Source organism: Microtus pennsylvanicus, chromosome 12 (assembly GCF_037038515.1).
Source record: "Microtus pennsylvanicus isolate mMicPen1 chromosome 12, mMicPen1.hap1, whole genome shotgun sequence".
Classification (NCBI taxonomy): Eukaryota; Metazoa; Chordata; class Mammalia; order Rodentia; family Cricetidae; genus Microtus; species Microtus pennsylvanicus.
The window spans coordinates 62235352-62259761 of NC_134590.1; the positions used below are offsets into that span (position 1 = coordinate 62235352).

At 41.0% G+C, this 24410-nt stretch overlaps 1 protein-coding gene across 2 annotated transcripts in view; it reads right to left on the reverse strand.

Moving 5' to 3' along the window:
- Htt (huntingtin) overlaps nt 1-24410 on the reverse strand; it is a 139586-nt gene that overhangs the window by 60084 nt on the left and 55092 nt on the right. For both annotated transcript variants that reach the window (XM_075943833.1, XM_075943832.1), the window contains exons 20-33: nt 24093-24156; nt 23547-23647; nt 23025-23171; nt 21833-21953; nt 20375-20451; nt 19024-19175; nt 17807-18009; nt 13210-13336; nt 11714-11841; nt 10291-10401; nt 5345-5422; nt 4441-4664; nt 3317-3395; nt 3021-3182 (exon numbers count right to left, since the gene is read on the reverse strand). In XM_075943833.1, the coding sequence (XP_075799948.1) occupies nt 3021-3182; nt 3317-3395; nt 4441-4664; nt 5345-5422; nt 10291-10401; nt 11714-11841; nt 13210-13336; nt 17807-18009; nt 19024-19175; nt 20375-20451; nt 21833-21953; nt 23025-23171; nt 23547-23647; nt 24093-24156 (1774 nt within the window). The remainder of the gene's footprint in view (nt 1-3020; nt 3183-3316; nt 3396-4440; nt 4665-5344; nt 5423-10290; nt 10402-11713; nt 11842-13209; nt 13337-17806; nt 18010-19023; nt 19176-20374; nt 20452-21832; nt 21954-23024; nt 23172-23546; nt 23648-24092; nt 24157-24410) is intronic.

The window sequence follows — 24410 nt, forward strand, 5'->3', positions numbered from 1 at the left end:
CCATCAGTGTTCTAGAGACTGCAATCCTATCTATCCTCCAGGTACAGCCCCAAGCCTGTTTCTTCTACAGACCACATAGAGGACAACTGTAGAATAGGTTACCAGGGTATGGGAACGAAGGAAGCACACTATGGTGGCCTGAATAAGAAATTTCCTTCATAGGCTCAGATGTAAACGGTCCCCTGCTGATAGTATCTGGGAGGTAAAGCCCTGCTGAAGAAAGTATGTCACTGGGTACAGGCTTTGAAAGTTTATTGCTTCACCCTACTTCTAGTTCATTCTCTTTGCTTCTTGAATGTGGATGGAATGTGAGCTTTCAACTTCCTGCTCCAGATGTCTGTGGCCACACCGGCCTTTTTTATTTTGGATATTATGTGTTAAGGTTTTGCCTAAAGAAGACAGAAGGTGTCAGATTCCCCAGAACTGGAGTTGCAAAAGAGTTCCTGCCATGTGGGTGCCAGGAAAACAAATCTGGGTCTTTTAGAAAAGCAGCAAGTTCCCTTAACTGCTGAGCCATCTCTCCAGTCCTCACGATGGACTGACTCTAATCCCTCTGAAACCATAAGGCAAAATAAGTTTTCTCCCATATATTTCTTTTGGTCCTGTATTTTATATTAAAGCAGTAAAAAGTAACTAATTCAGAACTTCCTACGAAAGTGAAGTATTGTAAAGAACCCCATTGCTGTTTTTTGGAGGAATGTGGAAAAACTTTGGAACTCTTGAATAGGAAAGTGGTTAGTTACATACCGTAAGCAGAACTTAATGGACAGTTTTAGCAGAACCAGTAGTAGTTCTAGTAGTGGCAAGGATAATGCAGAATGTTGAGAATAACTCCTGGCTCTTGAGGTTTCAGAAAGAAACAAGATCTTTATTATCCAATAGACTTGAGGTCATTACTGAGATATTTTAGTAAAGTATCTGCCTGTTTTTTGCTCATGTCCTAAGAAGTTGGTTGAGTCTAAATTAAAAAGTAATGGACTAACTTCTTTGATGAAGGAAATTTCAAAGACAACATAATATTGAGTCTATGGACTGGTTATTACGGATAACTCTTATGCATGTCTAGAGTGAAAAAGAACAAAAAGGGCAGAAATAAAAATGTACAGTTTGGAGAGAAAAAGCACTAACAAGCAATTAACATTGCTCCGTATCCCATATGTGCACTGAAAGATAAGCTGTAATTGCTAAAGAGATTAGTGCCATTAAGGAGAGGCTTCCTGGTCTGCATTGTAACAATGAGAAGGGTGCTATAAGGGCAACACCTCATCTAGCTAAGTTTCTAACTTGTGAAAGGAGACCACTGGGTGTTGCTGGCCCCTATAAAGCAATTGTTTCAAACAAGAAAGTTGTTGCTAGTGTGGTCAAAGGGGCGGAAGTCCATACCAAACTGTTGGCCAAACTTGGCAGAATTTTCCATATGGAATTGGCTTTGGAGGCATGAAAAATCCAATAGTGAGAGGATCATAGATACTTCTGTGGTTTCAGACAACTGCCAAGGCCAGGCAACCATGAGGAAAAGGAGTCTTTGCAAGAGGCCCCAAGAGGCCATTCATGAAGCTATGAAAGTTAAAACCTGGAGTGTGGAGACACCAAGATGTTGCAGATGTTGGACCTGTGCTATCTGCAAAGAGCTACATACATGGAGTGAAAGAACCCAAGAAAGAGAGAGATGTATGTGATAACAGCAAAGTTCAAGGGGCTGAGCCATCTAAACCCTTAAAAACTCAAGAACAGAAGAATACATGGAGCTATAGGTTTTGATGTTTGTCCTACTGGGTTTGGGTATTACTTTGGTTCAGTATTTCCTGTGTCCCCATTCCTACATTTTGGAATGGGAATGGATATTCTACAGCACTATAGATAAGAAATATGTAATTTGCTTTTACAAATCAAAGGGTGGTATAATTAAGAAATTGCCTTTGGTCTCAAACAGGACTTTGGACTTTTAAACAGTGTTGAGACTATAAGACTATGGGGGCTTTTGAAGCTGAACTAAATGCACTTGGTATTATGATATGACCATGAGTCTATGAAGGCCAAGGATTCTCCCCAACTGGCACATCCTTGTAACTCACACAGAAAGAGTAGCCCAAAAATCATAGCACAAAAATGATGGTCAATTTTTAACAACCTAAAGACAATTTCTTCTTGGAAAAGGCATGGAAATAAGGTTTCCTTGAAGAGAATTTGTATAGTAACTATGACTGGTGGGCAAGACATGGTGGTACACTGAGTACAACTAGTGCTGCCCTATCACTAAGAAAAATGGCAATCCCTTCCCCTGCAGCCATTAAAACTGCCAATAGCTTTTCAGCTAGGGTAGGTCTCTGAGCCCCAGTTCCAGTCATGCTGGGGTGCTGACTGGTGTGATCTTGTGCAGGTGATGACAGCTGCAGTGAGTTTGTGACCTCAGCAGCTCTGTCATGTCCAGAGACAGCACTTCATAGCACCCTCCCTCCCTCTACTCCCTACCCTACTCATTCTGCAGTGTTCCCTGAGCCTTAGAGGAGAGAAGAGGTTTGAAACAGATGTCCCATTTAGAGCTGAGCACTCAACATCCACTGCCCACTGAAAAAGGAAGCTTCTCTGATCAAAATAATAACCCATTTTTAATTTTATTTATTGTTTTTTGAGACACGGTTTCTCTGTATAGCCCTGGCTGTCCTGTAACTCACTCCCCTTAGACCAGGCTGGCCTTGAACTCAGAGATACACGTGCCTCTGCGTCCCAAGTGCTGGGATTAAAGACGAGCACCACCAGCACTAACTGAAGATCACCAATTTTTAAGAAATGAATTTTGCATAAATGCCATCCTACCAGAATAAATCTTAAATTATATCTTATAAATTAAAAAAACAACAACCTTGTTTTGGAGTTGTGAGTAGGTATACAGATGTGGAAAACATATGGAAATTTCTAAAGCCTAACCCAACTGGAACATGGTACAGACTTGGGACAGCGTCTTTTCAGGGTAATTTGTATTCAGCTAGGTATGGTGACTATCAGACATAGAGACAAACCTGATCCGAATCCAGCAGACAGTAATTGACCCGCAGCTGAACCAGTTGTGCAAGCAAATCCAAAACCTGCTTCTGCAACTGTACAGATGTCGTGGTGGTGTACTGCTTCAGAGCTTTTATAACAAGAGGCTCAAATAATCTAATGTGATTGTGAATAGCATTCTATAGGGAAAAAAAAATGAAAGAAACCATTGTTGCAATTAAAAGCTTCTGGCAACCAATCTAGAAAGCGCTGAGCTCCATTTGCATCCCTGTGGCATGGCCCACATGCCACCTCTAGCTGCAATGCCATTCACCTTATCTGCACGGTTCTTTGTGACGCTTGTGAGGTTCGTCTTCAGCTGGGCAGATACTTTCTGGAGTACATCAAACCACCTGCAAAATGACCAAAGGCAGAAACAACAAATACCTTTTAATAATCTCTTTTGTACTCAGCCATCCATCAGTTCAACTTCATGTTCAAATAATCAGAACATGTCAAATGAGACTTGGAAAGGGCATTGGGTATAAGGGCTGCATGTGCTTGAGATAACAGGACTCATCTGAGAGTGCAGCTGCGCAGCACCTATGCTGTTCCTACAGAAGTAGTTCGAACCCATGTTTGCTGTTACAGGAAACTCACTCCCCAGTCTACTCTCTAAGAGGGCTTAAAAGAAAGGTGAGAGCTGTCTGGAAGGTAAATAATTTACATATATCATTTGGTTTTCTTGGAGGAAGACTGATGGAGCCCACAAGTTCAACATCAGCCTAAGCAACATAGAGAGATACCCAAGTCATAAAACGTAAGCATCAAGATAAAGCCCAGAATAGGAATATTTCCTTGATTCCAACATTGTCTGGTCATCATAAAAAGGAAAATAAGGATTCTACTACCATTACTACACAGAATAGCATCTCAAATTAGGGATATTATGGGGCTCAGTGGTAAAATACATGGCCAGCATATAAGGCCCTAAAAGGAAGAAGGAAGGGTGGGCGGGACTTCCACATTCCTGACATAAAAAAGATTAAAATAAATTCATGTAGAAATCAAAAATAACACACCCCAGACTTTTCTGTGACTTTCAATACCTCTAAACACTAGTACCATTATACCATTTTGAAGGCAGTCTTTTGTGTCATAGAACAAACCACCACTGACACATGGCACCTTACTATAAAGAATGTCCGTCATTCAAGAACACTTTCAAGTACCAAATGCTTTTAATAGGTGAGGACACTATGTGATCCACTTCTAGTCCAGGGCAGGATTTGGAAGTTAGAAATCATGCTTCACAGGCAGCCAGCTTGGGTTCCTTCTCTCCAGCCTGCCACCTCTAGATGGCAGACTACAACATAGCTCAACCAGCAGCCTTCAAGGCAGGGCTATACATTACTTATCTCTGCGTCATCAATGACAGATTTGCACCACAATTATTACCCTGAGGCATCATGCTCCTGCTCCGCCTGCACCATGTTCCTCAGGCTGGCATCAGCCAAGGCCTGCGTGAAGTGCGTGTATGGTGCCATGAAGCAGTAGTGATATAAGCCTGGCCTCACACTGGAAGAGCCAAGACGCTGTGCTCGGCATTGAGACTTGCTGGGGTTGGAAGCCAAGCCATCAAACTGTGAGGCCAAGTTTGTCCCAAAGAGAGTCTTCAATAGCTAGAATGAAAAAATTGAAACAATATTTTATATTGTTATAATATAATTTAATATAGATTTATGAATATGAGCAGGACAGGGCTATCTGTAATCCCAGCTGATGGACAGAGGTTAGGATGGACATGACTGAAATGGTAAGTTGCAAGTTTCAGGTGAGCCTGGGAAACTTAGTAAGATCATGTTTCAAAATTTAAAAAGTTTCAGTGACAGAGTACTTTCCTAGAATATATAAAACCAGGTTCAATCCTCCATACCACTAATAAAATGAAGAAAGGAAAACAAAACAAAAACAAAGTAAACACCCTTTAAGATTTTCCTTTCCCAGTAGCAAATCCAGCAGGAATATATGATGGAAAGTTTTGTTGTGAATCCCTATACGTCTGAAGATTCCCACCATGTGGTGTCACTGTGCCAGGGATTCTCTATAATTCTTAGTAAAATGAACATTTTAGATATAGGTCCACTGAGATGAGGTAGCAAACACAGGCAAAGCAGTGAGGACCAGTGCTGCTTTTGATGCCCTCTGCCCCCTCACAGTTCCAATCACAGAGCAAGCAAGAATGACACCCGACCCTTCCTAATATCACACAATAAGCACCAGCTTCTAAAACTGAACTAAGTTTTGTTGCTTCACCTGAAAGTGTTAGCACGAATCCCAAAGGACAGGAAATAATACTCACCTGCTGAACACAGACAGTTGCCATCATCGGTTCTCGACTAAAGCAGGATTTCAGGTATCCAAGGACCTCTTCAACACACTGAAAGGAAGAGTACAGTATTAAGTGACTCACAGGTGACCGATTACTGTTGCTAACTGGGAACAAGACAATCTCCATATAAATTGTATAACTATTAGAGAAAGATAATCAGAGTAATATTTTAAATCAATCTCTTGTATCTACAATTATATTACAACTGCTTTCTTGTACATTTATTCACCAAATCTGTCACTCAATCATTCAGTAACTAATCAAGTATCTATATCCATTCTATTTTCAGGGCAGGCACTGAGAAATGTACAAAGGAGTCAAAAGTCTTGCATTTGTGGAACCCTGAATGAAATCAGCTGAACAGAATGCTTAAGGCACTGTTGAGAGTCACTACCAATGAGACTCACTGCAGCCTGCACACAATTCTTGGTGCACCACTGAAATGATACTAGGTGCTACAAATATAAAGAATGCAATTGCTGGCCTTCTGGGAGCTCCAGAGTTGTAGGGAATCAGATCACTAGCACAGACATCACAATGTAATATTGAGAGATTTCCATTTCTGCATTTACCCTCCTCTGCCTGAAATGACCCAAAATGTATTTTAAAGACTACAGCTTTGACACCACATTCCTCAGATACAGGACATTAGGCCATAAATATTAGTGATCATGAAAGGTGAAACACTAGAAAGGCCCTAGGATGTTCCTAGATAAGGATCTTAAGAGTATTCACAAGCTGTAATACAACAAGGGGACAGAAGCCAAGCTGGGGGATGAGGGCACGAGTAGTGAGTTCAAAGACCCCAAGAACACTGCATCTCACAGGATATAGTACCAAGAAGACAAGTCGTCCAGAGATCACTGAAGATCTTGGGAGGGAGTACTTCAAAGACAATAAAGAAGCTCCCAAAGCCAGGAGAAACAATCATCAGAAGAACTGAAGGAGCCCATAAATAAAGGACATTGAGCTTATAATTCGCAATCCTAGAGAAGCTAAATAAGAAGGTGAATCCAAAGACAAACATATAGGCATCCTCCTGAATATTAACCTTCATCAGGCGATGAAAGGAGACAGAGACAGAGACCCACATTAGAGCACCGGACAGAAATCTCAAGGTCCAAATCAGGAGCAGAAGGAGAGAGAGCACGAGCAAGGAACTCAGGACCGTGAGGGGTACACCCACACACTGAGACAATGGGGATGTTCTATCGGGAATTCACCAAGGCCAGCTGGCCTGGGTCTGAAAAAGCATGGGATAAATCCGGACTCGCTGAACATAGCGGACAATGAGGACTGCTGAGAACTCAAGAACAATGGCAATGGGTTTTTGATCCTACTGCACGTACTGGCTTTGGGGGAGCCTAGGCAGTTTGGATGCTCACCTTACTAAACCTGGATGGAGGTGAGCGGTCCTTGGACTTCCCACAGGTCAGGGAACCCTGATTGCTCTTTGAGCTGATGAGGGAGAGGGACTCGATCGGGGGAGGGGGAGGGAAATGGGAGGAGGCAGAAATCCTTAAATTAAAAAAAAAAAAGAACTGAAGGAGCAGCACGGGACACTCACACAAGCTGGGAACAGTCTTACTCTCACCAGCAGACAAGCACTGGGTAAAATGTTCAGTTAGGTCTGACTTCCTTTAGGAGAAGAGAATAATGAACCCCAGTTCAGGTACCACAGCAACCCATCTGACAAATTGTAAAAGCAAGACCAGGAAGAGTGGCTGGTTTCATGTAACAGCACTACATCCCATAAGATGGCTGAAGACAACAGAATAAAAAATACCCAGCACTCAACAGAAAAGTTCAAAATATCAGGCATCCAATCTAAGACTAGTAAGCAGGAAAGGAAACAGGAAAACTCAATCAATAACAAAAATAAACATAATCAATTAGCCAAAAACCTAGTATTGAGAAAATTTTAGTATATATGTGTGTGTGTGTAAATTTAGCAAAGTATATTAAATCAGTTATTAATTACGACTTTATAAAAAATGAAGCTCAGGCACAAATGGAGCAGCTATATTCCATACCCTTCCCAAGGTTCAAGGCCCACCTTAGAACAAGGACAGAAAAAGGTTATGAGAACCATGAGTCAAAGAGCAAAGCAACATGAACTGCTGCAATGTGAACTCCCAGACAATCACACCAGTTAGCATTCCAGTGGGAAGTGGAAAGAGGTTCATAAGCCCAACCCCTACCTGAGGAGCTATAGACAGTTGATGGCTTCTGAAGGAAGGAGAATCTGTTTTCTTTAAGAGCATAGGCCCAGTGGATGGCCTCACACTAAGAAGTGCATGAACAATGCAAAGTGGAGTTGATGGATTCTTAAATTAAAAGTGGAGGACACGGGGAGTTTAAGGGTGGATAAAAGGGTGTAAGGGGGAATCCAAGAGGAGATAAAAGGGGCTGTTGGGAGTAAAGATTATCAAAATACATTACATGATATTTTCAAAGAATTAATAAAAATATTTATTTAAAACAGTTAAATAGGAGCTCAGAGGTTAGAAGCACTTATTGAGGGCCAGAATTGAGATCCCAGCACCCACATAACAAGCCGGGTAACCTGTGCACACCCATAACCCTAACTCTAAGCAGAGAAGAAATAAGACTGCTCAACTTTCTGGCTTCCAGCACAGCAGAAAAAAATGGAGTGTCCAATCTAGGAATAGACTCAGACTCAAAGAAATAGATGGAGATGATGATAGAAGAGGACTTCCAACCCTCTTCTGGCCTCCATGTGGCAGGTGCATGCACACACAAATCAATAAATACTTTTTAGGTTAAAAAAGACAGGATATTTAAGGAGATATAAATCAGACTTCTAGTGATAAAGACTTAATGAGGAAAGACACAATGGATGGGATTTTATAGTAAAGCAGATGGGAAAGAAAAGCTTAGAGAAACTATGAAAGAAAAAGTAGATAAAGTAATTAAAACAAATAAACCTAAAAAGAGGGCTGGAAATGCAGTTAAGAGTGAATACTGTCTGGGCTGGAGAGATGGCTCAGACGTTAAGAACATTGCCTGCTCTTCCAAAGGTCCTGAGTTCAATTCCCAGCAACCACATGGTGGCTCACAACCATCTGTAATGGGGTCTGGTCTTCGAGCATAGACACAGACAGAATATTGTATACATAATAAATAAATAAATATTTTTTTTTTAAAAAAAAGAGTAAATACTGTCTTGCAAATAACCTGATGGCTCCCAGCACCCACATTATGTGGCTCACAAGTACCTACAGCTCAGCTTCAGAGGTTCTGGTGTCCTTTTCTGAATTCTGCTAACACCTGCACTCACATGCACATACCCACACAGACACACATATATACATATGATTAAAAATGAATATAGAAAAACAAAACCCAAATCCTGAAAAAAGTAACAATAAGGTAAGGGCAATTTTAAGCAACCAAATACAGGTTTTTAGAAGGTAATTAAAAGACCCTTAAGAGACAGGGTGAGGGAAAGGGTACAAAAATATTTCAGGAAATAGCTCCAGTTTTTCTAAACTGTGGAAAACTACAAAGCTCCAGATCCAAGAAACTCAACGAATCAAAGGTACAAACAGAGCTAAAGGGAAAACCACATCAAGGCTCATCATAATAAAATCACTCAAAACTAGCACCAGCTAGGAGAAATCAGAGGAAACACAACACAGATCAGTAAGGAGTTATGTGGGGGAAAAGTGTATTATACATAATGCAAGCAAAACTCACACATAATACATTTCAGTTATGTATAAAATTAGTGTGGAATAATAAGATCTACTTGTCAGTGGGAAATGAGAGCTATTTGTCAATGTCATGGAATTATGACAGGGACGTCTCATACTAGAAGGAAGGTTATAAGGTATATGAGACAATTCTCCTTGTTCATGTGTTTTTGATATGGGTGGTCTTTGAACTCCTGCCACAGTTTCCCAAGTATTAGCCTCTGGTGGTACTATAGGTATGTACCATTATATCTAACTTACCAGGTGTGACCACCAAAACCAACTTTCGAACTGATAAGAAGATCTGTTCACTAAACAAATGTTCGCTAAATGTTACTAACTTCAGGCACTACTATAGACAATGAAGAGACAAAATTGTAAAACAGTCTGTTGCCTAATAGAATAGGTAAAAAGGAAAAAAAAACAAGCAGGATAGAAAAACAGGATTCAGAGTATCTATATTGGACTTCTGCAGGCTTTTTTCCTTATCACCATTTCCTAAACAATACACTATATCAACTATGTAGACGGTGTTATAAGTTATTTCTAGGTAATTTAGTCTTTTGCGCAGATATGGGCAGGCTTTCAAAGTTCAATACCATTTCATACAAGGAACATTAGCATGAATGATTTTAGACATGTGTAGTTGGCAGGGCCTGGGACAACAACACTGTATTTCACTTGGAGATACAAGCTGAAGATGGCTGACTGACTTACCATGGAGTGTTCTAGAAATGAGATGTGTTGGTGGAGATCAAGCAAAAGCTTTAGCACTGGAAGGATGTAGGTATGAGCATATGGGCTGGAAAAAGACCACTATACTCAAAACTATAGTATATGAGCACAGATCTTCTACTTTCTGAGCTATGGATGGAGCCAGTCGGCACCCTTGCTAATCTGGTTTTGTCCCTTTCTGTTTAAAAAGGTCAAAGGAGAAAAAAAGGATCCTGTGAGCACGTTTTTCAACACATTCTGGACTAAATAAGGTACAAGGAAAACCCTTAAATGAAAAAATGTGGTAATCAGACCTGACACACTGGTAACAGACCTAATAGAACTGTCCCCACACACTGCAGTACTGGGGAAAAAATGGGATGCAGTCTCCCCAGATGCTGTACCTGTAAATGTGCCTACAACACATGACTAGGAATCAGCTGAGGTACTCTGACCCAGGTCAAATGAAAACAACCAGACACAAACCTTTCCAATGTCCTGCAGTGTTGCCAGTTCTAGAATCTGAGAGAGGACGTCCAAGGCAGAGCGCAGGAACCCCCCAAACTTTTCAGTGCTGTTCTGAAGATCTAAGGTGACCTTGGCAAGGTGGAAGGAGAGAGCACACGGTTACTGGCACCACCGAAGTCTGGTTATCTACAACAAAGACACAAATGTTGTCTGCTGCGGGGAGATGCTTCTGCAATGCTGACCTATACTCTTACCATCCCAGGGGTGTCATTTCACATGTAGTCAAATCAGTCTTAGGATGACTAAGATTCTAAACACTTTAGTTTAATTTAAGTATATATCAATTATCCTGTTTCTACAGACTCAGATGAGGGGAAGTGCTTCGGCAAAGAACCAGTAACAAAACATTACAACAAGAAAAAATCTGCCCTCTGAACTTGAACCTAACCACCTATGATGTAAATGAATACTGTTGAGAAGGTGGGATGCTGCCCCTTATAGGGCAGAAATGACTTCCATAGTCCATAAAGGAAGCTGGAAAATGTAGTCTTTAAGCAGGAAACTATCATTCCTAACTCTTGAGAGGATATAAAAACTGTAAGGAAGGGGAATGATCTTTCTGCTGAGATTTGAGGCTAGTGCTAGTTAAGTCAAGGGTAGACAGACAAGACTCCAATCTTAAAATTAATCAATTAAAAATTTAAAAAATGTGCTAATAGATGAGTGACCAACTGGTGTAACAAAAATATAAATAAAACTATACAATCATGAGATTTTAGCATTTGATAAAGGAAGGATTTCAAATCAAGAAGGGCAGAACTTCAAAATTATTCATTAATGTTATAATAATTAGGAAAAAAAAGAATGCAAACCCGGACACCATCATCCAGAAGCCAGTGCAAAGCTCAATCAGGGGCCACCTGACAAAGGAGTGTCTACATTGATAGAAAACACCCAACAGACTACAGATACTTGTGCAGATACCCAGGTTATAGGTCTACAGTGAACACCTGCTTTTTCCCCTTGAGACTATAATTTTGTTTTGTGTTGGGAGGTTGCACTTTATTATGAGGCTCACAGAGGGAGAGGGTACAGGAAACCTATTTGGCTTGGCTGTGTATCTTCAGGACATGACAGTGATGCATCTTACCTATAAACAGGATTATGTGCTGAGCACCAGAAGTCCTTGAGAAATGTATCTGAACCCAAGGTATTCTTGGGAAGTCAATAAAAAACAACATCCAGAGACCACGGGAGATCATTTCTCTAATACAAAAAGCCTAAATGTTTGTTAAGCTACCATAAACCATGCTAGAAGACAAACATGGAAAGAAAAACTTAAGTCTTATGTCACGGGGTTTCTTTCTATGTAAGTGTAACATGGTTACATGGACATGCGTCCCACTGGAAATATATGTTCAGAAATAAGCTGGGGCAATACCTTATAGTTGGCATGAGTGGCCTTCAGGACGTCATGGAGTTTGAGGTAGGAAGGGAGATGGTAGAAACTCCCCAATGAAGAAGATTTACTTGCTGTGACAGGTCCTGAGGTGTCTGATTGTCGAGAGGCTTAGAAAGAAAAAACAAACAAACAAACAAACAAAATCCCAAAATTTAAACTTTTAGATCCAAGGAAAAAACTTCAAATTTAACAGCAATTACTGTGATGACTTTTCAAAATGGTCTAGCAGAAGCATTCAGGTCTTTCCCCCCAACTTTGAAATATGTGTGCTGGGAGGTAATGAATAACTGACTAAAATACTAAGCAGTCTGTGAGTGAAAGAATAGAAAAAAAAAAAACATGAACATAAGACCATGGAGGCTGATTGGTTGTGTGTGGTTTCAGCCATTCTCCTCTACAGACAACCTCAGGCAATTAATCAGGTAATGTGGACATGTTCTGAAAACTATAAAGGGCATATACATCTCTAAAGTACCAAGCAGAGCAGTTTCCTCTAGGTTTAAGAACTTCTCAATGGTTTGAGAAACCATCAGTCATATTTTCAAGCCCGCAGCTTTTAAGCAGGTAAATCCTCCTTCATTACTATAGCCAATCCTTAGAAAGAGCATCTCTTAAGATTTCATAGTTAGTCAAAGGATACAAAACTGTTACCTAATAGTATCTTTAAAAGGCCTACTGTACAGCTACAAAGTTAATAATTTATCAAATACATGATTTGATTTAAATCAGGGAAGATTTAAAGTTTTCTCACCATAAAAAAAAAGTCACAAGTATTGAGCCAAGGCATATATGAGGCTTACATACAAAGTGTTTCTCAGCATACATGTACTAAGACTGCTATGAGAGGATGTGCACAGCAGGTAGCCCACAGGGCACAGAGGTCACCCTCGCTTCCCATCCCAACAAGAGCACACACAAGGACTCTGTTACTTTAACTATGCCAAAATTCTGGCCCTTCTGTCCTGATATCCCACAAGTACAGAAGCCTTTGTGCTTTCTAGACTCCTCCCAAATCAGATGACTTCAGCTCCATTGTGTCTTTTCGTCTCTGCCCTCTTCTCTGTTTTACATATCTCTCACTTCAAAAGTTGCACGGGCCTCAAATTCTAATCCTCAAGCCTCAGCTTTCGGAGTGGATGGATTAAAGATGCATCATACTCTCCATTTCCCTTATAATTCCTCCCACAACACATTGTTTTTTACTACCACCATCCCCATCTATTCCTAGCCATCTTTGTTCTTTTCTTTACTAAAATTTCGGAATCCTCCCCTGCAAGAAGAGAAGGAAGAAAGTAAAGTAAGGCAGACTCCTCGTACAGCAAGCTGCCTCCAGAGTAAAGTGACAGTTTATCATGCAGACACATATAGGCACCCAGAGAACCCTTCCCTGATAGTACTGCTATGGACCAGATTCCCATAAGGTACATACACTTCTGCACCACAGCTAGCAATCTGGCCATGAAACTACTTCCTACCTGCACTGGCCTCACCACCTTTCTTGGGACTCATTGGAGCAGAAGCTTGTTCTCCTGGTTCTTTCTCTTTCCCTTTCCGTCGAATAGGACTTAGAGAAGGGGGGTTTGTTAGAGAAGGCAAAGCTGCCTAAAAGAGAAAACAAAAATATAACAGGATAAAGTCAACACAGGAAGCAAAAACTAAACTAAAACTACTAATACACACAGTCCTACTCTGTACTGGAAAGTACTAGCCCAGACAACTTCATGAACTTTGAGTTTTTATTACAGAGCTCAGATACTATAGATATAATTCTATTTCCACTCACAACTCTACATAGCAGGTGTGGCTCTGAACTTCCTCACACCAGCACTGAGAATGGGTTGGAAAAGGGAGGACCACCAGGGAGTTAAAAGAACCAGAAGTGACTGGCACCCCCAAACCTGTCCCCTTTAATAGCAGGCAATCGGGACATTTTATGTGAACCATCACATGAACAAGCACATTTCAACGTTTGATATTTCAACATTTGAAATTTCACTTTTTCTTTTTTTTTAAATCTTTTTTTTTATTGAGAAAATGAGAAAAAAGAAAACAAGTTTCCACCTCTTCCCAGCCTCCCATTTCCCTCCCCCTCCTCCCACCCTTCTCCCCCTCCTCCCACCCTTCTCCCCCTCCCCCCACTCCTTTCCCCCTCCCTCTCCAGTCCAAAGAGCAGTCAGGGTTCCCTGCCCTGTGGTAAGTCCTAGGTCCTCCCCCCCCCCCCCGTCCATATCTAGGAAGGTGAACATCCAAATTGGCTAGGCTCCCACAAAGCCAGCACATTACCCATATCTATCACCATGCACAAAACTCAAGTCCAAATGGATTAAAGAACTCACTATCAGTCAGAACACATTGAACCTGATAGAAGAGAAAGTGGGAAGTACCCTACATCAAATGGGCACAGGAGATCGCTTCCTATGTGTAACCCCAACAGCTCAGACATTAAGGGCAACATTGAATAAATGGGACCTACTAAAACTGAGAAGCTTCTGTAAAGCAAAGGACACTGTCACCAAGACAAAAAGGCAACCTACTGACTGGGAGAAGATCTTCACCAACCCCACAACAGACAAAGGTCTGATCTCCAAAATATATAGAGAACTCAGGAAACTAGACTTTAAAATGCTAATTAACCCAATTAAAAAATGGGGCACTGATCTGAACAGAGAATTCTCAGCAGAGGAAGTTCAAATGGCCAAAAGACACTTAAGGTCATGCTCAACCTCCTTAGCAATCAGGGAAATGCAAATTAAAACAACTTTGAGATATCATCTTACACCTGTCAGAATGGCTAAAATAAAAAACTCCAATGATAGCCTTTGCTGGAGAGGCTGTGGAAGAAGGGGTACCCTCATCCATTGCTGGTGGGAATGCAATCTTGTGCAACCACTTTGGAAATCAGTGTTTCGGTTTCTCAGGAAATTTGGGATCAACCTACCCCTGGACCCAGCAATATCACTCCTGGGAATATACCCAAGAGATGCCCTATCATATGACAAGAGCATTTGTTCAACTATGTTCATAGCAGTATTATTTGTAATAGCCAGAAATTTCACTTTTTCAAGTGAGGAAATAGGATTCGGAATAAAACCACCTGCTCAATATCACAGCGGAAACTCAGCAAAGCTATAAGTCAATAGCCCAGATGTGGCCCATGCTCTCCAATATGTAACCCCAAGGCTATAAGGGACAACCAGGCTCCTACACACAAAGAGGAAAGTTGGGACAGGAGAGAAGAGACAACCCGTAAGAGGCTGGCACATCAGGTCTTTGCTCTGTTCCTCACTCCCTTCCTGGCCTCAGCAAAGGGCCTATTCACTGTCTGAGTCCCTGTCCTATCCATCTGTTGAAATCACAGAGAGTGTTTTACTAGAGGAAGGGACTTTAGTGAGATGAAGTCATGATGGTAGGATCCTCATAAGCAGGGTCAGTGATCCTATGAAAAGAGAATCCAGGAGTTCCTTTACCCCATCTACCATGAGAAACCCAGTCTTTACCAAGGATCAAATCTGTTAGTGCCTTGATCTTAAGAGTTTGCAGCTATTAGAATGGTGAGAAATAAATAGTTACCAAAATATCAGGACAAATGGCTGATGTGGGAGTGTCATATATCCGTTGCTTTCATTGGTTAATCAATAAAGAAACTGCTTGGCCTAATAGGTTAGAACATAGGTGGGTGGAGTAAACAGAACAGAATACTGGGAGGAAGAAGAAGTGAGCTAAGACGCCATGCCACTACTCTCCGGGGCAGACGCGATGAAGTTCCAACCCAGGATGGACATAGGCTAGAATCTTCCTGGTAAGAGCACCTCGTGGTGCTACACACATTAATAGAAATGGGCCAAGCAGTGTTTATATGAATACAGTTTGTGTGTCGTTATTTTGGGGCATAAACTAGTCAGGCGGCTGGGAGCTGGGTGGCAGGAACGCAGCCCGCCAGCTCCCTTCTACAAATGGCTGTAGTCAAACAGTGCATAGAAGGAGGCAGGAAGGCTGCAGAGGGCAGGTGAGAGACTATCACACTGAAGAACCTCTTGGTGGAAAAAACCTGTTACAAAGCCATCAAGGGTAACGAGACCATCAGCAGGACAGTCCAGGAGAAGCACAAGCAGAGTAATGGTTGTCCAGAGCCAGGGGAACAGCAGGATTTTGGAGTCACCTACAGGGTTGACTATAGTGATGGCCATACAACTCCGTGGCATGATTAAAAAAAAACAAACCAAAACAAAAAAAAACAGGTGGTGACTCATTGTAATCCTAGCACTGGGGGGCTGAGTTGAGAGACTCACCATGAGTCAGAGGCCAGTCTGGGATATATAGTAAGTTCCAGGATAGTTGGCCTACAGAGTAAGACCCAGGCTCAAAAAATAAAACTGAGGGGCTGGAGAGATGGCTCAGTGGTTAAGAGCACTGGCTGCTCTTCTAGAGGTCCTGAGTTCAATTTCCAGAAACCACATAGTGGCTCACAACCACCTGTAATGAGATCTGGTGCCCTCTTCTGGTGTGAAGGAGACCATGCAGGCAAAATACTGTATATATAATAAATAAATCTTTTTTAAAAAAACTGAATTGTACACTTGAATTTTATGGAATGTGAATTATCTCAATAATATAATTTCTATAAACAGACCAGTGTAGTATTTTAAATGAGATGCACCAGTTTATACCATAACCCAGAAAAGAGTAGGTGTGTATTAAAGAACATGTACCTAATGTCAAAGGGATGTTTATGGATCTGTACATGTAGATGTACTTACGTTGTTTTTATTTGTTTGGTTGGTTTGGTTTTTCAAGGTGGGGATTTTCTCTGTGTGGCCCTGGCTGTCCTACAACTTGATCTGTAGATAAGCCTGGCCTCAGACTCAGATCCACCTGCTTCTCCTAAGTACTGGAATTAAATGCACCCAGCCTTATGTAGATTTTTAAACAAAGTATTTAACAGGAAAAGCAAAGAATAGTGACTTAAATAAAGCTTTGGTGGCTCCTGTTTCTGTCATGACAAAGTACAAAGTGAGGGGAGAGAGTAGGTACAAAGAGGGAAGAAGATAACAAGGCCAGACTGGCTAAAGAGTCTGACACACTGGAGTCAGTCTCACAGAAGCATCACCAGGAGAGCAGGCACACCGAACTGCAACTCAGCACAGCTGAAGCCCCTGAAAATGGGCACATCAGCAATAAGCGGCAATTTGGTGAGTTCAGTTCTCAAGACACACGAGCCACATTTCAAGAACACAGTGTCACATGTGGTCAGTGACTAATGCTCTGGCTGGTGTGGACATGGAGAATTCCCTCTATGGCAGAGAACCCCACAGAGTAGAAAGAATGTGAATGATCCACAGGAGGGCACCTTTAACATCGGACAGGAAAAACTGAACCAGACAGTGCAGGATGCTGGAAGAAATACAAGAAGCCATATCACTCGGGGTATAAAGTAGCCCAGAGAAACAGGAAGTCCTTATAAAACTGAAATGAATGACCATGGCAGGACGTACTCTGAAAGGTGGTATCAGAAACCAGATGGAGTGGATTTAAAGAATGGATGGCTCAAGTGGAGGAACACAGTCCTGCCAGAAAGGCCCAAAGATCTCGATACAAAAGTCAGAGCCCGGGGCTGGAGGGATGGCTCAGTGGTTAAGAGCATTGCCTGCTCTTCCAAAGGTCCTGAGTTCAATTCCCAGCACCCACATGGTTGCTCACAACCATCTGTAATGAGGTCTGGTGCCCTCTTCTGGCCTGCAGACATACACACAGACAGAATATTGTATACATAATAAATAAATAAATATTAAAAAAAAAAGTCAGAGCCCGAGCAGAAGGAAGGAGGCTGGTACACTGATGAGGAAGAGAAAGCAGTGAAGGAAACCAGGAGATTAAGGGAGAATATCACTTCTGAGTTTTATGGCTGAAACCAAAAAAAAAGAGTACTAAATACATTTTTATGTTACATACAATGTCTGAATACACTGTTTTCTTTACTTATAGCAAGAAATAAGGAACATTCTGCTAACGTGGATATTCAGGAAGCCCAGTCATTAGACAGATGATAATGGCTGCCTCCCAGGAAAAAGTTACCTTGATTGCTGGTCCAGGAGTCACATCATCCAAGACATGAGCACAGATATTGATCACTTTCAGCAGGTGGGAGAAAAGCTGTTCTACCATGGGCACCAGTGTCCGGTCACCCAGAGCAGGCCAAACTTCCTCCTGTCTGGTAGACGCTGAATTGGCTTCTTCTTCAGAGGCCCATGAACTTCTCAGAGACCTGGGGGCACTGGCTGTGACACAGGCACACACATTACTCCACCTCCAATGTGTGAGATGGGAAGCAGTTGTGGCCTAAGTTTCTCATACTGATCTATGCTAACACACAAATGGAGCTCTGTATCTAAACAGATGTCTTAAACTAAGTGCTATTTGCACCTCAAACTGCAATTTTCCAAAAACATCACCACTAGTCTCCAGCTGTGGGTGTGATTCTCACACTGATACAGCTGGAGATCAGGTCTGAAGATGCTGCCTCCATTACGCTCTCTCCATCCCCTTTCTCTACTCTACTTCCTAAACTGCACTCATGGTTCAGTCTTTTGCCAGAACTTCAACATGAACACCCTGGACCTACAAATTTCAAACCAAACTCAGGTCAGTTGAGAGATTTTTCTAGAACACAAATCCACGTAATTCCTTCCCTAAAACACACCAATGACAAACAGGACAAGTCAATTACTTCTCAGTGGGAACTGGAACTTTACCCCCAAGAAGATTCAATGGTTTCTGACCTGGCTGGCCACAATTCTCCATTCTTATCCCTGTCCTCATATGATATCCACAGTAACTTATATTCCTTCAATATTATATAACCTTTCAGTTCTCCAAATCTTTACATATGCAATACTTCACCTGATATTTTTCTATCTGCCTATAAATCTGACCAAAGGAGAGTGTATATAGTTGTTCTGCTGTTTCTGTGTGTGTCTGCATCTATCCCCAGATGATCTATACTACCTGTAGAATACAGCTCTTCTGTTATAGTCCCTGGGACAAGCCATTGCCTGGCACAAGGCACTCAGAACAAAACTCAAATCAGTTCACCCATAGTAAAATTGAGGTGCTAGTGTACTCTAGAAATACTCAGCACTTAACAACTCCCCTCATATACATCCACATAAACAGACGTCTAAAATCTGGATTAAGCCATCCCCCAAATAACTCTTACATTTTTATAATCTGTGTACCCCTCACAAGCAAATCACAACTAAGTCTGAGAACCCATCCCCACTTGTCACCAGTACCCGCAAGCAAGTTTCCAGCCAAAATCAAGGCATCCTGATGGGCTGAGAGATCCAATGGGAACCAAGCTGATGAAAGCAGGGTGAGAATCATGGAAGCCATCCCAACAGTGCAGCTCTTCCTGGACTCATCAGAGGCACTCAGTGGGGGCACTCTGGAAGTAGACATTTCCAAAGTCAAACACAAATTTCCAAGCATTTAATCTTACTCTCTAATGTCCCCATGAAAAAAGTACATGAGACATCCATTTTACCTTTTTACTTTGTTTGTTGATGTGTTTGGGGTTTCTTAAGACCAGGTCTCACTCTTATTTGTGTAGTTCCCATGGCCTGGACACACTATGTAGCCTACACTGGTCTGAAAAGTGTGTCAATCATCCTGCCTTTGCTTACCAAGTGCTGAGATTAGAGGTGTGAGCCACTGCTAACCAACCAACACCCTTCCCGTATATCTGGACTCCATAAGTCACTTGAGAAATGAAATCATGCAGTTGATTTCATCAAGAGAACCAGAATGCTTATTCTGATAAGATTTAACTTTCTGACTTAGCAAATTGTACTCCAATGTCAAAAGTGTTCAAAAGTCAAGTCGACTGCAGGACCTACGACTGGAACCTGTAATTTTTCAGTCAGGATTCATGAAAAGAACAGAAGTAATCACTCTAAGTCATAAATCAATCACTTTAAGCAACTGTTAATTTGTTACATACTGACACTCAGAAGAAGTCTGCAGACTTCCTTCCAGATGTAACGGGAAACACCAAAGTTTCTCAGTTGTCAGCACACAAATGAAGGCTTACTCATTAGTGCTGAGAAAATTCTAAATGATTCCCAGCTGGTAGTTGGTGACATATTGGGGAAATTCTTTTGTAGGGAAACAGAAGAAGTACACTACTTCCTAAAGCACACCCTTCATCACAATTCTGGATGCTAAGACATAACTGACTTTTATTACCTAGTAATTTTTGAATGAACCAAATTAATTAGGAAGTTTTTACCTGCATATGAAAATTCCTTAAATGAATTCACAGATCCTACCCTCAAACCCAAAACATGCTCACAAGCACCTTACAGTCATTAGAGTCACAACTGCTATATTGTCCCCAACAGTTCCTTCACTTGTTTCACATACCTCATACAACAGAAACATGTATTCCATCGTATATTTTTCAAACAAAAGCCAAACAGATCCAACATAAAAGGAAAAAAAGGGAAGGGGAGGGGAAAGGAAGGGGGGGTTATAGGAAGGGAGGGGAGGGGAGGAATGGAAGGGGACTAGAAAAAAGAGGAGGGGTGCCAGCAGCTGTGTCTGTGCTGTGTGGGTGGTTGACTGTATGCTGAGGAACATACATACCCACAATGCCAACCTAAGCTCCAAGTGCAAACTGGAAAGGCTGCTGAAAGAAGACACAAGGCTTCACAACATCCAAACTGCAGGAGAAAGGAATGAAAAAGTCACAGCAACCACCACCAAAGACATACTGAACTTAACCTCTCAGACCTATACTCAAACAAAATGAAATGAAAACTAGATCTGTAAATAACTACAGGATAGCTATCCCACCACTGGACACAGACATCCTTTAACAACAAAGCTAGACACACCTATTAGTAAAACTAGTGTTATAACCTAAGAAAGGGCAGCTAGCAGCTACTGCCAGGAACTCCAATTGTCCTACACTCAAAGTCTCCCTGGAAGTTTCTCCCTTTCTCCCTCAAGACTTCAGCTCAAGCTGACTAACATAAATCTCCAGAGCAGAGAAGTGCTTGATATGTACAGATCACAATTAAAATGAAGTTTATGATATCTTAAACAAATTTAGGTTTGAAAAGCATTTATTTAGCAAGATGGCTGAATCTCAACTTTATATTGTCCAAGTCATATAAATGAAAAGGAACCATTACTTCTGTATATTCTGCTTTCTGATTATAAAAGTCACACTTGATTATTTTTTTAAAAAAAAAACTTATGAGTAATTGAAAATTACAAGTAAGAAAATGAAAGTTAACCACAATCCTGAAAACTCATCTTGGCAATTCTCTGCTTGTCCTTTATCTGAGTTTGTAAAGACTGTACATATATGACTGTTACTTTTCTAACCTGGTATCAAACTACACTGCCAAGAGTTTCATATTTTACCTTTCTCATGCAGTACTAAAACTCAGGTAATATCTTGCCGTATCATTAAATTCTCCAAAGCAGCATATCAACATGTGTCTAACATATTATTATGTTAGTATTTATTGTAATTGGAATGTAATAATTCTTAGATCCTTAGCTATTAGTTCTTTTCCAGTTTCATCATGACTTAAAACAAAACAAAAACTTAGTTGGCATTTCTAATCTATTCATCTAGTATAAGTTACCAAGTCAGAGTCAATCATACTAGAGGCATTCTAAACTTCTGGTACATTACTAATTCAGATTGTGGTGTTTTTAAATTCTTAAATTTCTATTTGGGGGATAGAACATGTACACCTATGCCACATGCACATACAGAGGCCAGACTTTGGGGAGTCCATTTTCTCCCTTCACTGTGTGTGTCCTAGGGGCATCAGGCTCAGAACCAAAGGCCTTAAAAGGCCTTTACCTGCTGACATACCCACATGACCTGTTTTAGAGTTTCTATTTGATGACTCTTTAGGTAGGGATGAATTAGTTTACAATGAGTATGGATTATTTGAGAGTCTGCTGAAAAGAGGAAATTTCCTTCTCAAGCACCCCAGGAAAAGGACCCTCACACAGAACTGTCCTGATTTGGCCATAAAAGGCATGCTAGGCAGTCTCCCCAAGCCCCAACAGGAGACTTACTGTGAGCGCCCGTGTGGTGGATGTAATGAGTCCATGAGAAACTGCAGCAACAACCCTTGAGAGGTTGTTTTCCATAGTGACGTCTGTTATGCTTGGTAGTAAACTATAACCCCTATAGATTCTAGTAAGAAAAATACAGAGAATCAAATGACATTTAAAAGTTTATGATTAAACTTTTTTCCAGAAGTAGGTAAAGCAACATGGACTTTAAAGTAAAATAGAGGCTGACAATGAGGCTGGAATACGGCTCAGTAAGCAGAGAACTCGCTTAACGTGTAAAAGGTCCTCCCAAAAAGACTGGACTAAGTTTGTTTATCACTTTTTTAAAAAAGACCTGACTTCTCCCTCACCAGATGCACCACATTTTCTTATAGTGTTCTGCTAATTGTTTGTTGTTTGTTTGATTAGTTGTATTTTTATTTTTTTATTCTCAAGTTGGTTTTTCCATGAGAAAAAATGATAGTCATTTGGAAATAATGACTTTAAAATTTGATAAGCTGAGTAACAAGTCAGAAAAAATAAATTATCAAATTACCATGTGAGATTGGAAGTCATTTGGTCAAGTTTTTGTTTTTTGTTTGTTTGTTTGTTGTTTCAAATCAGCAAAAAGAAAGGTATCCTGTAAATCCAGTCTGAAAAAAGAATGTAAAAGGCAAGAGTTCCAGGCATATCTTACTGCTACTGCGATCTTCTTTGCAAACTAGTTTTCTGATGAAACCTGCACATTCAATGGAGCTTTCCCGATCTGCCAACCTACCCAGCAGGTAGGTTATGGGGCCAACGGACCCTGCCCATGCTCTAGCAACATCGGCCTGAGAGTCATCACTGCATGATGCAGTTTGACCCTTGCTATCAGACCACCCATGCATTAGCAGCGACACTAAAAAAGTGAACATTTTCTATGGACAAGTTTTCAGATGGCATGTGACATTTACAACAACAACAAAAAACAACTGTCAGTATGAGAAGTTTATGAACTCATTGTAAGACTGAGGACATCACTGTTATGTGACTAAAGTTAGACTTAACCACAGGGGGCCGTGGCAGATAATGCTATCAAATAAATATCCTGTTAATGAACGATGGCCTCTTCCTCCAAAGGCTGCGTATGATTTTAAGAAAAGAGAACAGGAAAGCAGGCACCAGGAGAGGCACACTTTGCTGACAAGTCAAGATGCTATGGTCAATGTACCTGGTTATGGTGCTGACAGAGAAGTGTGATGGTGGCTGTGTCTCGTGCATGAGGAGTTTCAGGTAAACACTGCTTTGATCTCTTGCTACAGCCACTACTGGATCAGCCTGTCCTTGGTCACATTTATAGAACAGCTTTGGGACAAGCCTGCGTGAAAGGAAAGCTGATCTATACAGAAGGTCCATGAAATTCACCCAACCTTTCCCCAGATGGCTAACTCAACCTATGCCCACCACAGCAGCCAGAGCTGTGGACAGTGATTACACCCAGGAGGCAGAAACAGGCAAGACTCCCCTTCCTAGTGCTGGTCTCTAAACTCCAAATTTTGACAAAGAAAACAATAGAAGGCTAGTACATTTCTGTTTCAAATTATAACTTTAGTAAGTACTTTTCAAATAATTAAAAGGGACTGAAATTAGTCAAAAACATGAAATTATGCAGTCTTTTGATTCCATCTACCTTTCCTATTCTCATACTTTATATTTTAACCCAAGGAATAGAGGGATAAATACTGGTAAACACCTTGTTAGCGATGCTGCGGCAACGTGTCGCACCCTGGGGTCTTCATCTCCAAGCAAATAAATGACCACATTATTAAGCACTCGTTCTTGTAGTTTTAAAAACTTTAGAGAGACAGAAAATAAAAATAAGTTTAATTTTTAAAATCAACTGAATTTTATGTAAGATATTTTTGGGTTTTTGTTGTTGCTGTTGTTACTTTGGATGGGAAAGTTTGGATTTTTTTTTGAGATATGATCTCACTATGTGGTTTTGGCTAGTCTGAAACTCACTATTTAGATTAAGATCTGCCTGCCTCTGTCTCCCCAGTGCTGGGATTAAAGGCGTGTGCCACCAAATCCAGCTAGATGAGGAAGGCATTCTAGAAAGCTAGTCAGGAAGAACTCGGGATGACTTAAATTGATGCCATATACTGACAACTCTCATGACATAAAGAGTTAAATACATAACACAACACAGGCATTCAGCAAGACATCATACCACTAGGGAGACCCTGCTAATAAGTTTCCAGAAGGTAGGACATACAGTCTCACAAAATGAACAGCTTACCCCTGTATAATGATGAGCCCCTCGGTGTAAACTTTCTGCTTTTGCCTCCAAAAAACTCACCAGCCTAACAAAAGAGCAATTCAACAGTGATGTCATTCATTTAGCAAACACAGTGCTGGCCTGCACTCTTCAGCCAGCTAAACATGAAAGTAGCTCACCCCAGTGCCCTGTAAGTCTCTCAGAGGCAGCTCAAATGTATTTAAATAGATTGATTCAGGATCTATAAATTCCTGACTAAGTAAGTGAGCACTGGATAACAGGCCTTACATCAAAATACATATCTACTACTTCAAAAGTGTTCTATGAATGAGCTCAAAC